At 41.8% G+C, this 15,694-nt stretch overlaps 1 protein-coding gene across 1 annotated transcript in view; it reads right to left on the bottom strand.

Moving 5' to 3' along the window:
• LOC311129463 (striated muscle preferentially expressed protein kinase-like) overlaps positions 1 to 15,694 on the bottom strand; it is a gene marked incomplete at both ends in the record, with an annotated part of 180,847 nt that overhangs the window by 43,794 nt on the left and 121,359 nt on the right. The window contains 3 exon segments of the mRNA XM_084161756.1: positions 4,341 to 4,440; positions 4,989 to 5,157; positions 14,912 to 15,024. Coding sequence (XP_084017882.1) covers positions 4,341 to 4,440; positions 4,989 to 5,157; positions 14,912 to 15,024 — 382 coding nt within the window.

Raw genomic sequence — 15,694 nt, 5'->3', positions numbered from 1 at the left:
ACACCTGCACAACACCTCATGGGCCGCATCGTTCACGCTCAGCTGGATATCAAAGGTAGGACATGGCTTCATATCTGTATGGTTTAATTTTCTGTGAGAATTTGTTTTTGTGAGTGTAGGAAAAAAACATGCAATATAAAATTGAGGCATAGAGGTGTTTTATGGAGACATTAAAAAATTTTATACTCAATATCCCTACAGCCCAGGCTCCTCTGCTTCCTTCCAGGGAGGAGGAACACCCTACACCCTTCGCTCCAGGACTCCATTCTCACAGGACTTGGGCTACGCTGTTGCCAAGTCTGTCTTACCAGATGACACTGTTGGGGTGACATTTTTTTTGTCTTTGGATGATTATCTAAAAAAAACAATAACATGATGGCATAACAGCTCAGTTAGAGTTGAGCAATTATCCACATGTGTTGTTATTATATATATTTTTATATTCATTAGGATTGCAATAATCAATGTGGCAACTTTTGTTTTATCTAAAACCTCTTTCTGTCTTATGTTTCTGTCAGACATATACAGCGCTGGGCCGTTGACCAGCAGTGGCTATCCTCTCCAGGACATGTTGCCCTCCTCATCCTGCTCCTCCTCTGCCGTCTCCTCCTCAGTCAGGGCATACAAAGTTCCCCCGTTAACAGGAGGACCCCCATGTATCTCCTCAAGTCCCCTATAACAGCAGTTGCCCCACGTACCCCCCTACTGCCCCCTTCAATCCTAAAGAGCCCCTGCTTTACCCCACATATGTGATGCTGCCCCCTGCACCTGTACAAGCAGCCCCCTCTGGCAGACAGGGACAGAGAGAGGGACAGGGACAGAGAGCGGGATAGAGATTTAGGAGGGTGGTATGGTGCCGGTGGGTTCGGCTCTAGGTCATTTTACCAGGAGGCCAACTCCTCCTCCAATATTCCCACCACTCTGAGTAAGAGAGAGGGGAGAGGGGCTACAGACGGGACAGCCTGGGCATCAGAGACCACCGTAACCACCACTCACACAACCACAGCAGCAGAATAGCCATGATCGTGACAGCAGGGACAGAGACAGCGACTACTCCAACAGCTCCGATCCCACCACACCCCTCTGCCTCCCCTGCTGCCCTCTCCACCCCACTCCTCCATTGCCTCCTCCTCCACTTCACTCACCTCCCTCCCAAATAAGGGGAGATGGTGAATCTGCAAGTACATTTTTTAAATTATGGTCTCACTGTTGAGAGGTGAACCTCGCAAGTAAACATACAGGAGGGTAGCTCCAGGAACAGGGATGGAGAGCCCTAGTTGTATAGCATGTACAGTGCATTCGTAAAGTATTCAGACCCCTTGACTTTTTCCACATTTTGTTACGTTACAGCCTTATTCTAAAATGTATTAAATTAAAAAATATCCTCAGCAATCTACAAAAACACCCCATAATGACAAAGCAAAAACTGGTTTTTAAACATTTTTGCAAATGTATTACAAATAAAAAACAGAAATACTTTATTTACATAAGTATTCAGACCCTTTGCTTTGAGACTCGAAATTGAGCTCAGGTGCATCCTGTTTCCATTGATCAATCTTGAGATGTTTCTACAACTTGATTGGAGTCCACCTGTGATACATTCAATTGATTGGACATGATTTGAAAAGGCACACACCTGTCTATATAAGGTCCCACAGTTGACAGTGCATGTCAGAGCAAAAACCAAGCCATGAGGTCGAAGGAATTGTCCGTAGAGCTCCAAGACAGGATTGTGCCGAGGCACAGATCTGGGGAAGGGTACTAACACATTTATGCAGCATTGAAGGTCCCCAAGAACACAGCAGCCTCCATCATTCTTAAAAGGAAGAAGTTTGGAACCACCAAGACTCTTACTAGAGCTGGCCGCCCGGCCAAACTGAGCAATCGGGGGAGAAGGGCCTTGGTCAGGGAGGTGACCAAGAACCTGACGGTCACTCTGACAGAGCTCTAGAGTTCCTCTGTGGAGATGGGAGAACCTTCCAGAAGGACAACCATCTCTGCAGCACTCCACCAATCAGGCATTTATGGTAGAGTGGCCCCAGACGGAAGCCACTCCTCAGTAAAAGGCACATGACAGCCTAATTGGAGTTTGCCAAAAGGCACCTAAAGACTCTCAGACCATGAGAAACAAGATTCTCTGGTCTGATGAAACCAAGATTCAACTCTTTGGCCTGAATGCCAAGCGTCACGTCTGGAGGAAACCTGGCACCATCCCTACGGTGAAGCATGGAGGTGGCAGCATCATGCTGTGGGGATGTTTTTCAGCGGCAGGGACTGGTAGACTAGTCAGGATTGAGGCAAAGATGAACGGAGCAAAGTACTGAGAGATCCTTGATGAAAACCTGCTCCAGAGCGCTCAGGACCTCAGACTGGGGGGAAGGTTCACCTTCCAACAGGACTGAATACTTATGTAAGTGTGATATTTATTTTGTATACATTAGCAACAATTTCTAAATACCAGTTTTTGCTTTGTCATTATGGTTTATTGTGTGTAGATTGATGAGGGAAAAAAACATTTTTTTCAATTTTAGAATAAGGCTGTAACCTAACAAAATGTGGAAAAAGTCAGTGGGTCTGAATACTTTCCGAAGGTACTGTATTACTACTCTAGTACTGGGCGATATGGCCAAAATATCATATCACTGTATTTTTCTCATTTTTGACGGTATTTGATGTTTCTTAATAATGAAAGTTGTAAATATACTTTATGGGTAGTGCATGGTGGTTTTAATGTGCTTTCTCCATTCTGATTGCTTTACTGTTCAACCAAAAATAATAGAAGGACAAAACTGACATTCAAGTATTCCTATTTACAGAACATTGCATAGAAATCAAAATCCTCTTTTGTAGCCTCTTACTCTGTTACTCGGCCAATGTTTGCCATTTGCATAGTTATTTGTTCAATTCCAGCATTTACTTCCAGCATTTTAATACATTTCTTCATTTCCTGCTGTAATTTGTTAACACTCACAGACTGTGTCATGTTTCTTTTGTCTTAATATGCCTCTATTTCGTAAAATAAATAAAAAATGTTTCCTTGACAGAATTATTATTCTCCGACCTATTTGACTGCAGTTCTCACGTTCGCCACTAGTAGTTACCCGATTTCTTGGGGTCTTACTGTACCTCCGAAAGTTGTTTGACTTGTTGCTCTTGCAAGCAAACTTCCTCAGTTATCAGCTAAAGACAGTTCTTTCTGGCCATAAAAACGGATGATTACCATCCTTTTTTGGAGTCATTATTGAATTGACAAATAGACTTGACTTTAATTTTGTGATGTGTTTAGCTACCTAGCTAATGTTAGGCCTACTCATTTGTGTATCAATGGTTAAAGTTTTTCCAAAATTAATATAAAGTTAGCAATTTAACTAATGTTTTTTTATTTATTTTTTTGTGAATGTATAATGTGGTTTGGATGTTTGAAAAAGTAGCATTGTATAGCCTAACGTTAACATTACTAGCTCCTTTCAGGGAAACAAATGTGTGTTTAACCAGTTTGTCCAGTATGGGCAACCATAGTTTGGCAAGTGGATGTTGGATAGTAACAACACAGAGTAATGGTATATTTTCTAAACAAGCCTAAAGATTGTTTTAGTGTTGACTACTGCAGCTGGTGTAGTAAATTAGCAATAATATTAGCTAGCATTTTCCAGCTAGCATTTTCATCACCTAGTACGCATGCCATTGATGCCTTCATCACGGCAGGGTTTCTGGGATTTATATGAGGTGGGAGAGTGAGTATTGTAGGTTTGCAAGAGTTTCAATTCGGTGGGAAAGAGGTGATCGGGAGTTTTTCAGACATGCACACACACAACAGTGTGTGTTCCCTGCAGTACACGTTGTCAGGAAACCCTGAGAGACGCTGTTCATTCCCAGGTAAGTTTTATGAATATTCAACCCAATCACATTACAGACCCGATCACATCGTCTGAACACGAGCCTGTTAGTTTACGAATGTTCACGCAGGGTGTGCCGAAGCTGTGTATGTGTGACACGCCATTGATAATTCCTGAAAACTGTTTGTTTGTGGGAAAGTGATCTGGAATTTTCAACCCAGAAACATGTATTTTCATGCAGTCGAAGAACAAGGTCTATTGTGACTTTTGACACAAATCAGCTACTTTGACCACTTTCCCAACAAGTTAGACAAAAACTTAGAGCGCATGAAATCTTACACTACTTCTCTGCTTTTTAAATCTAAAATCAGAACTCTTCTTCCACTACCACAAAAATACTTGTAAAGAATTAAAGCAAGTCCCACAATTTGTCTTCATGGAAAATTACCATCTAGTTTATATCGCTCTTTTTTTTCTAGCTTTATTTACAAACTGATGCCTCACCTCCCTATTTCCTTGTGGATGTCATAGTAGTCAGTCAGCCGGCGCATCTTCCTGAGAACGGTCTCCTTGTCCTCCATTGGATCCTCCTTGTCTTCTTTAACTACAAGGTAGCACAGAAGTGAGGACACAATTACAATGTAGCCTGTGTTAATCACATTCCCAACTGCTAATTTACATCTGCCTCTACATAGCGGCATCTCAACAATCTGACTAATAAGTGTCCTTGGTGAGCGGTATTAGATGCAAGCACGGGGTCAGTTTCAGGTAAATCTGCTTAGCAATGATAAACCGACATTTCACTCCAAAATTAAAGTTTGTCAGATGTTTTTAGGCCTCACGAGTAGTCTAATGTCAAGAAAAATCCACATCCTTAGACATCGGTTGTGTAGATCCAGCTGTCTCCTCAAATCTCCCAAATGAATAGAAAAGATAATCACAGGATAAAACAACCAGGAAATTAGACGGTACTAATATTTTCCTTTCATTTGGGGATTAAGGCATATACGTAGCTGGAACGATACAATTGGTGGCTTGGGATGTGGACATATCTCATAATTTGTCTACTTTGAGGTCTGAAAACATCAGACGACTATTCCTCTGTGTCAATACTGGAATGCATATTTGATTGAATGGTACCCTAAGGCTTACCTGTGAGCACGGTGAGCTCAGCCTTACAGGACACAAAGCCAGCCAGGTTCTTGGCTGTGCAGGTATACACCCCTGAATCTTCTGGACTTGTGTTGAGCAGCACAAGGGAGCATTCGTTGTCATCATACACAAAGGTGATGTGACTACTCTCGCACAACAATGTATCATCCTAAAACAAAGTAACAATATGTCACTATGGAATTCATCGCATTTCATGAAAATAAACATACATTTACTAATGTGGGACCCGCTTTAAATGAACTTCTGCCACTTTTCAACCTCATATTCATTATCTCCAGCACCATACCATTGTCTACATATGTGGAAATAGTGCATTTATATGATCTGTGGTTAAAAAGACAAGAAATGACCTAAAAAATACTTCTCTGTGACATCACAGGGTAGGATTAAAAGCCCCAAAAACAGTGATTTTCAAAACTTACAAGTAGTTTCTAGCCATATGGAGGGTATTTTCTTGCTCCCCACGTTACCAAGAATCTCATAGTGTTTAAAAAGCACTGTTTTTAAAATGTCTTAACTTTTGATGATGTCATCGAGTAGAACTTTTTAACTTTATATTTATTTCCACAAAAATAGAAATGTGCCATTTTCACATATGTAGACAATGGAATTGTGCTGGAGATAATCAAAATAAGGTTGAAAAGTGGTGGAGTTGCCCTCTAACCTCTTAAGGATCAGACCCTTTTTTTTCAATTTTCGCATAAAATGATATTCCCAAATCTAACTGCCTGTAGCTCAGGACTTGAAGCAACGATATGCATTTCTTGATACAATTTGAAAGGAAACACTTTGAAGTTTGTGGAAATGTGAAATTAATGTAGGAGAATATAACACATTAGATCTGGTAAAAGATAATACATACAAAAAAACGTGCGTATTTTTTATTTATTTTTTGTCCCATCATCTTTGAAATGCAAGAGAAAGGCCACAATATAATATTGCAGTTTAGGCGCAATTTTGATTTTGGCCACTTGATGGAAGCAGTGTGTGTGCAACGTTTCATTGCAATAGTGGACTATTTTGTATCAAGTCTGCCCAAATGTGCCGAATTGGTCAATTGATACATTTTCAAGTACATAACTATAGAGAACATACAAAAATGATATGGTAATACAAAATATAAGTTTACACATTCCCAGGAATGTCATACATGATGGATCATTATTTTATACACTAACTTTCACACATCTAGATGGCCGGGCGGGGTGGGTGTGGAGCCAGAGACAGCAGGAGTTCAAACTGTAGAACCCAGTTCCAACATTTGAATATAATAATGGATTTTATCAAAGAGAACTATGCTACATTTTATCTCTGGGACTCTTAGGATGACAAATCAGAGCAAGATTACTGAATGTAAGTACATTATTTACCTTCAGATGTGAATGTATCAAACCAGTTGACGTGCTAAGTTCTTTGTTGTTGTGCACTCTCCTCAAACAATAGCATGGTATTTTTTCACTGTAATAGCTACTGTAAATTGGACAGTGTAGTTAGATCAACAAGAATGTAAGCTTTCTGCCCATATAAGACATGTGTATGTCCTGGAGAGTTTTCTGTTACTTACAACAGTCATGCTAATCACATTTGCGCACGTTAGCTCAACCGTCCCGTATACGGGACACCGATCCCGTAGAGGTTAAATGATGTGCAGCTTATAAAGGCTTCAGAAAGCCTTCAGAAAGCCTTCAGAAACACTACATAAATGTCAAAAATAATCTACAACAGTATGTCATGCTTTATAAAGGATTCATAAATGCGGCATAACATTGTGACATAACAACCAACGTCAAATGTGACATAATGTTGAATGTCGAATGTGACACTATGTCAAATATGAAAAACGTTGTACATTCTTTAAAATAATAATTATACCACCACCCAAAAGGGCACTTGGCGAGTGGGAGGGCAAAGGGGCAGGTACTCCGGCATAAGTAGATCCCTATCTGTGTACATGCCTGCATGGCTACTAAAATAGTTATTTCAAATAATTTTGTTGACTTCACAGCAATTGTTAACATTAGCTAGCTAGATAGCTAGCAGCATAGCTAGCTATATCAAAATGAAATATAGCTAGCTAGCTAGCTAATATGCTCAGCTAAATAGAAATCCCCCTAATGTACTAGAGTAGCTACAGTGGGGGAAAAAAGTATTTAGTCAGCCACCAATTGTGCAAGTTCTCCCACTTAAAAAGATGAGAGAGGCCTGTAATTTTCATAGGTACACGTCAACTATGACAGACAAAATGATATATTTTTTTCCAGAAAATCACATTGTAGGATTTTTTATGAATTTATTTGCAAATTATGGTGGAAAATAAGTATTTGGTCAATAACAAAAGTTTCTCAATACTTTGTTATATACCCTTTGTTGGCAATGACACAGGTCAAACGTTTTCTGTAAGTCTTCACAAGGTTTTCACACACTGTTGCTGGTATTTTGGCCCATTCCTCCATGCAGATCTCCTCTAGAGCAGTGATGTTTTGGGGCTGTCGCTGGGCAACACAGACTTTCAACTCCCTCCAAAGATTTTCTATGGGGTTGAGATCTGGAGACTGGCTAGGCCACTCCAGGACCTTGAAATGTTTCTTACGAAGCCACTCCTTCGTTGCCCAGGCGGTGTGTTTGGGATCATTGTCATGCTGAAAGACCCAGCCACGTTTCATCTTCAATGCCCTTGCTGATGGAAGGAGGTTTTCACTCAAAATCTCACGATACATGGCCCCATTCATTCTTTCCTTTACACGGATCAGTCATCCTGGTCCCTTTGCAGAAAAAATGCCCCAAAGCATGATGTTTCCACCCCTATGCTTCACAGTAGGTATGGTGTTCTTTGGATGCAACTCAGCATTCTTTGTCCTCCAAACACGACGAGTTGAGTTTTTACCAAAACGTTCTATTTTGGTTTCATCTGACCATATGACATTCTCCCAATCCTCTTCTGGATCATCCAAATGCACTCTAGCAAACTTCAGACGGGCCTGGACATGTACTGGCTTAAGCAGGGAGACACGTCTGGCACTGCAGGATTTGAGTCCCTGGCGGCGTAGTGTGTTACTGATGGTAGGCTTTGTTACTTTGGTCCCAGCTCTCTGCAGGTCATTCACTAGGTCCCCCCGTGTGGTTCTGGGATTTTTGCTCACCGTTCTTGTGATCATTTTGACCCCACGGGGTGAGATCTTGCGTGGAGCCCCAGATCGAGGGAGATTATCAGTGGTCTTGTATGTCCTCCATTTCCTAATAATTGCTCCCACAGTTGATTTCTTCAAACCAAGCTGCTTACCTATTGCAGATTCAGTCTTCCCAGCCTGGTGCAGGTCTACAATTTTGTTTCTGGTGTCCTTTGACAGCTCTTTGGTCTTGGCCATAGTGGAGTTTGGAGTGTGACTGTTTGAGGTTGTGGACAGGTGTCTTTTATACTGATAACAAGTTCAAACAGGTGCCATTAATACAGGTAACGAGTGGAGGACAGAGGAGCCTCTTAAAGAAGAAGTTACAGGTCTGTGAGAGCCAGAAATCTTGCTTGTTTGTAGGTGACCAAATACTTATTTTCCACCATAATTTGCAAATAAATTCATTAAAAATCCTACAATGTGATTTTCTGGATATTTTTTTCTCAATTTGTCTGTCATAGTTGACGTGTACCTATGATGAAATTTACAGGCCGCTCTCATCTTTTTAAGTGGGAGAACTTGCACAATTGGTGGCTGACTAAATACTTTTTTTCCCCACTGTATATCTCATAGCCACACTCATGTAATGAGATTTGTAAATGAAAAAGGCCTAAGCTGTCTCTATAATATTTACTTTTGTATTGTTACAGACACTGTTTGTGCAGGACAACAGAGTAGAAAATCCTGATAAAGATATTGAAGGTGAGTCTAGCTCAGAAAACAGTTAGCTAGCTAGCTAGGTCTATTTGTTTTGTAATCTCATAAATGAAATGTATGAATTGCATTCCATTTGTTTTTATTGCATTGAGATGCAGCATATGAATTGCTTTGCATTGGTTGTTATTGCATTGGTTCTTGTGTTGCCTTGACTCTTATCTCTTTTACTAAAATCTCCAGGTAGCCAAGGAAGGCACTGAGACCCAAACTGTCCCCACAAACCCATATGCTTGAGATGCCCTCCTCCTCTACCTCATCCCATTCCTCAACAACTTCATCCCCAGACTGCTGCACTAACTGCCGACATCGCTGACAGGTTAGGACAGACAGAGACCTTTCATTTAAGACTTTTAATAAAATGTATGGTTTGAGCATCCATCTATTCATTCTTGGACATTGTTTAAAAATATCTATCTTTTATGTTTCTTCAAATGCAGGAGTGACCTGTGACGGGCTATGAGTGACAGAGTGGCATCGGACGTAAGTTGTTGTCTTCCATAGGAGAAGGAGAGGGCAAGTGACCTCGCAGAAGATGCTGAAACCCTTCTAACGGTAAGATAATATGAAAGATATACTAAGCCTATCATAATGATGCTTTTGACATCATACTTTATTTGTTTATTATGGAATTCAACATATTATTGCCCTGCTCAAAAAAATAAAGGGAACACTTAAACAACACAATGTAACTCCAAGTCAATCACACTTCTGTGAAATCAAACTGTCCACTTAGGAAGCAACACTGATTGACAATAAATTTCACATGCTGTTGTGCAAATGGAATAGACAACAGGTGGAAATTATAGGCAATTAGCAAGACACCCCCAATAAAGGACTGGTTTTGCAGGTGGTGACCACAGACCACTTCTCAGTTCCTATGCTTCCTGGCTGATGTTTTGGTCACTTTTGAATGCTGGCGGTGCTTTCACTCTAGTGGTAGCATGAGACGGAGTCTACAACCCACACTAGTGGCTCAGGTAGTGCAGCTCATCCAGGATGGCACATCAATGCGAGCTGTGGCAAGAAGGTTTGCTGTGTCTGTCAGCGTAGTGTCCAGAGCATGGAGGCGCTACCAGGAGACAGGCCAGTACATCAGGAGACGTGGAGGAGGCCGTAGGAGGGCAACAACCCAGCAGCAGGACCGCTACCTCCGCCTTTGTGCAAGGAGGAGCTGGAGGAGCACTGCCAGAGCCCTGCAAAATGACCTCCAGCAGGCCACAAATGTGCATGTGTCTGCTCAAACGGTCAGAAACAGACTCCATGAGGGTGGTATGAGGGCCCGACGTCCACAGGTGGGGGTTGTGCTTACAGCCCAGCACCGTGCAGGACGTTTGGCATTTGCCAGAGAACACCAAGATTGGCAAATTCGCCACTGGCGCCCTGTGCTCTTCACAGATGAAAGCAGGTTCACACTGAGCACATGTGTCAGACGTGACAGAGTCTGGAGACGCCGTGGAGAACGTTCTGCTGCCTGCAACATCCTCCAGCATGACCGGTTTGGCGGTGGGTCAGTCATGGTGTGGGGTGGCATTTCTTTGGGGAGCCGCACAGCCCTCCATGTGCTCGCCAGAGGTAGCCTGACTACCATTAGGTACCGAGATGAGATCCTCAGACCCCTTGTGAGACCATATGCTGGTGTGGTTGGCCCTGGGTTCCTCCTAATGCAAGTCAATGCTAGACCTCATGTGGCTGGAGTGTGTCAGCAGTTCCTGCAAGAGGAAGGCATTGATGCTATGGACTGGCCCGCCCGTTCCCCAGACCTGAATCCAATTGAGCACATCTGGGACATCATGTCTCACTCCATCCACCAACGCCACGTTGCACCACAGACTGTCCAGGAGTTGGTGGATGCTTTAGTCCAGGTCTGGGAGGAGATCCCTCAGGAGACCATCCGCCACCTCATCAGGAGCATGCCCAGGCGTTGTAGGGAGGTCATACAGGCACGTGGAGGCTACACACACTACTGAGCCTCATTTTGACTAGTTTTAAGGACATTACATCAAAGTTGGATCAGCCTGTAGTGTGGTTTTCCACTTTAATTTTGAGGGTGACTCCAAATCCAGACCTCCATGGGTTGATACATTTGATTTCCATTGATAATTTTTGTGTGATTTTGTTGTCAGCACATTCAACTATGTAAAGAAAAAAGTATTTAATAAGATTATTTCATTCATTCAGATCTAGGATGTGTTATTTTAGTGTTCCCTTTATTTTTTTGAGCAGTGTATTTAACTGATCACATCAATCATTTGAGATTTATTTGAGATGTTGTTTTCCCCCATAGACCCATTTGGCGATGTGGCCCTGAAGGTGGTTCCTGCCATCCTGCCTCCATCATCATACAGAATGAATGGGGAAATGATTCACCCCTAATATATACAACCTGTAAGTATACAGGCTAAATAAAAACACGTAGTAGGACCATTTATACAATACAGTCCATCTGTCCTCTCAGTGCAGCACAGAAATGCCCTTATCCAGATGATGCGACAAAGGCATTTCTAACAGATCTGCTAAACTTTCTTTGTTGTTACTTTCAAGGTTGAAACCAACATGCAGTACCTCCAGCAGGCAGAGGCAGGAACCATTAATCCGCCAGCTCGGGGACAAGCTACACTCCTCCCAGCCCTGTGTAATGTTCAGTGTAATTGCATTGCACATCTGCCACGCTGATCCTCAACATGGGGGCCCCTCAGGGGTGCGTGCTCAGTTCCCTCCTGTACTCCCTGTTCACCCATGACTGCATGGAGGACCAAGCATGCCCCCATTCTCATCAACAGGGCTGTAGTGGAGCAGGTTGACAGCTTCAAGTTCCTTGGTGTCCACATCACCAACAAACTATCATGGTCCAAACACACCAAGACAGTCGTGAAGAGGGCACGACAATGCCTATTCCCCCTCAGGAGACTGAAAAGATTTGGCATGGGTCCCCAGATCCTCAAAAAGTTCTACAGCTGCACCATCGAGAGCATCCGGACTGGTTGCATCACCGCCTGGTATGGCAACTGCTCGGCCTCTGACAGCAAGGCACTACAGAGGGTAATGCGTACAGCCCAGTACATCACTGGGGCCAAGCTTCCTGCCATCCAGGACCTCTATACCAGGCAGTATCAGAGGAAGGCCCTCACAATTGTCAAAGACTCCAGCCACCCTAGTCATAGACTGTTCTCTCTGCTACCGCACGGCAAGCGGTACCGGAGCGCCAAGTCTAGGTCCAAAAGGCTTCTTAACAGTTTCTACCCCAAGCCATAAGACTCCTGAACAGCTAATCAAATGGCTACCCAGACTATTTGCATTGTCCCTCCCCCCACCCCTATTTTTACGCTGCTGCTACTCTCTGTTTATTATCTATGCATAGTCACTTTACCTCTACCCTAATGTACATATTACCTAAATTACCTCGACTAACCTGTGCCCCCACACATTGACTCTGTACCGGTACCCCCTGTATATAGCCTCGCTACTGTTATTTTACTGCTGCTCTTTAATTATTTGTTACTTTTCTATTTCTCTTCTTTTTTTATTTTTACGTATCTATTTTTTACTTAACACTTATTTGTCTTAAAACTCCATTGTTGGTTAAGGGCTTGTAAGTAAGAATTTCACTGTAAGGTTGTATTCGGCGCATGTGACAAATACAATTTGATTTGATTTGATTGCTGGACCTTTTGACACTTAGTGTATTTGTATTGTTTACATTTTTATTTTACATCCCTTGTGTCAGGAATAGGGAGGGTACAGTGTCAAGTGATATATAGTCTTTATGGATGTGTTATGAATAACCAAAGGTGTCTCACTTCAAATGAAGTATTACAGGACAGTACATTAAGTGTCAAGAAGTAGATTATAAACACTCTGCCAATTATCTCATGATCCACAGGTTACTGTAGGGTGTGAGGGGAATTTAGATGGGTTGATGGACCTGCAAAGCTTGTGTTTGTGTGATATGGAGTAGTCCTACCTGAGACTACCTAGCCACCAGGTATTCTGTTCCCATGCTGGAGACCAGGGCTTGATTACAACCTGTTACAATGGTGCCAACATTCTGTAGCTGATCTTTCGGCAGGGTGTATGACAAGGTTATAGATGTTTTGTGATGCCTCAATTTAATATGATTTATAAAGCCTTTAGTATGCTGTGCTTATGTCACCCTTTAAGAAGCAAAGGTTTATGTCATATACGACATAGTGGGTTATGTCACATTTGACATTGGTAATAATGTCACACAGTTATGCCACATCTATTAACTCTTTATTAAGCATGACATACAGTCATAGATGATTTGTGACACATTTATGTAGTGTTTATGAAGGCTTTATGTAAGCTTTATGAAGCCTTTATAAGCTGCAATTAATTTTAAGTGGGACCACTATATTATAAACTAATTTGAAACATAATTTGGAGAGTGTCCTGTCACTACAAGTCATTGTTTATGTACCTTCTCAGCAGTTATCAGCGGAGTAGCTACATTCTGGTTATCAAACTAGTTAGCTATAGAGTACATACACTACCAATCAAAAGGTTGGACACACCTACTCATTCAAGGGTTTTACTTTATTTTTACTATTTTTTACATTGTAGAATAATAGTGAAGACATCAAAACTATGAAATAACACATATGGAATCATTTAGTAACCAAAGAAGTGTTAAACAAATCAAAATATATTTTATATTTGAGATTCTTCAAATAGCCACCCTTTGCCTTGATGACAGCTTTGCACACTCTTGGCATTCTCTCAACCAGCTTCATGAGGTAGTCACCTGGAATTCATTTCAATTAACAAGTGTGCCTTCTTAAAAGTTAATTTGTGGAATGTATTTCCTTCTTAATGCGTTTGAGCCAATCAGTTGTGTTGTGACAAGGTAGGGGGGGTATACAGAACATAGCCCTATTTGGTAAAAAAACAAGTCCATATTATGGCAAGACCAACTCAAATAAGCAAAGAGAAACAACAGTCCATCATTACTTTAAGACATGAAGGTCAGTCAATACGGAACATTTCAAGAAATTAGCCCAAATAAATGATTAACAGAGTTCAAGTAACAGACACATCTCAACATCAACTGTTCAGAGGGGACTGTGTAAATCAGGCAATAAGGGTCGAATTGCTGCAAAGAAACCACTGCTAAAGGATACCAATAAGACAAAGAGACCTGCTTGGGCCAAGAAACACGAGCAATGGACATTACATTTGTCCTTTGGTCTGGAGTCCGAATTGGATATGTTTGGTTCCAACCGCTGTGTCTTTGTGAGACGCGGTGTGGGTGAACGGATGATCTCTGCATGTGTAGTTCCCACAGTAAAGCATTGAAGGGGAGGTGTTATGGTGTGGGGTGCTTTGCTCGTGACAATGTCAGTGATTTATTTAGAATTCAAGGCACACTTAACCAGCATGGCTACCACAGCATTCTGCAGAGATACGCCATCCCAACTGGTTTGGCCTTAGTGAGACTATCATTTGTTTTTCAACAGGACAATGACCCAACACTCCTCCAGGCTGTGTAAGGACTATTTTACCAAGAAGGAGAGTGATGGAGTGCTGCATCAGATGACCTGGTCTCCACAATCCCCTGACCACCCAATTGAGATGGTTTGGGATGAGTCGGACGGCGGAGTGAAGGAAAAGCAGCCAACAAGTGCTCAGCATATGTGGGAACTCCTTCAATACTGTTGAAAAAGCATTCCAGGTGAAGCTGTTTGAGAGAATGCCAAAAGTGTGCAAAGCTGTCATCAAGGCAAAGGGTGGCTATTTGAAGAATCTCAAATATAAAATATATTTTGATTTGTTTAACACTTTTTTGGTTACTACATGATTCCATATGTGCTATTTCATAGTTTTGATGTCTTCACTTATATTCTACAATGTAGAAAATAGTAAAAATAAAGAAAAACACTTGAATGAGTAGGTGTGTCCAAACGTTTGACTGGTACTGTATATGGCATGAGTGTGCAACTTCATAAAGGGTTACAATGATATACACACTCAAATATATATGTGTAACCATGTATGCACCTTAAACCAGAGGATGTCGGGAATGGGCTTGCCCTCCACAACCACAGCCAAGCGAGGCGTCTCCCCCATGTGTACATCCACATCCTCCATGATGGACTCAAAGGTTGGTGGTGCTACAGAGAGGAAACATGAAAATGTTTTAGATACTGTTCTCACAATACTCAGTATCTCGATACTCAAAGTATCAGGGCAAGGAAACAAAACATGAAGCAGACAAAATTTCCTGACGATGTACCTTGCTGCATGTAGCAAGGCATTTTGAAAAGTAGCTAACTTCTTAATAGCCATTACTGTAGTGGCTGAGAAGTGTTTCCTCTCCCAAACAATGCAAAGCACTTTGAGCAGCAGTAAAGAGATATACTGTATATACAGTACCAGTCAAAAGTTTGGACACACCTACTCATTCATTGGTTTTTCTTTATTTTCACAATTTTTTTTACATTGTAGAATAACATTGAAGACATCAAAACTATTAAATAACACATGGACTCATGTAGTAACCAAAAAAGTGTTAAACAAATCAAAATCAAATTTATATTTGAGATTCTTCAAACAGCCACCCTTTGCCTTGATGACAGCTTTGCACACTCTTGGCATTCTCTCAACCAGCTTCCCCTGGAATGCTTTTCCAACAGTATTGAAGGAGTTCCCACATATGCTGAGCAATTGTTGGCTGCTTTTCCTTCACTCTGCAGTCCGACTCATCCCAAACCATCTCAATTGGGTTGAGGTCAGGGTGGAGGCCAGGTCATCTGATGCAGCACTCCATCACTCTCCTTCTTG

Source organism: Coregonus lavaretus (genome assembly GCF_964263955.1).
Source record: "Coregonus lavaretus genome assembly, chromosome: 5".
In the NCBI taxonomy this organism is placed as follows: domain Eukaryota; kingdom Metazoa; phylum Chordata; class Actinopteri; order Salmoniformes; family Salmonidae; genus Coregonus; species Coregonus lavaretus.
Note: the sequence above shows the minus strand (reverse complement) of the source record. Positions and strands in the feature narration are given on the sequence as shown.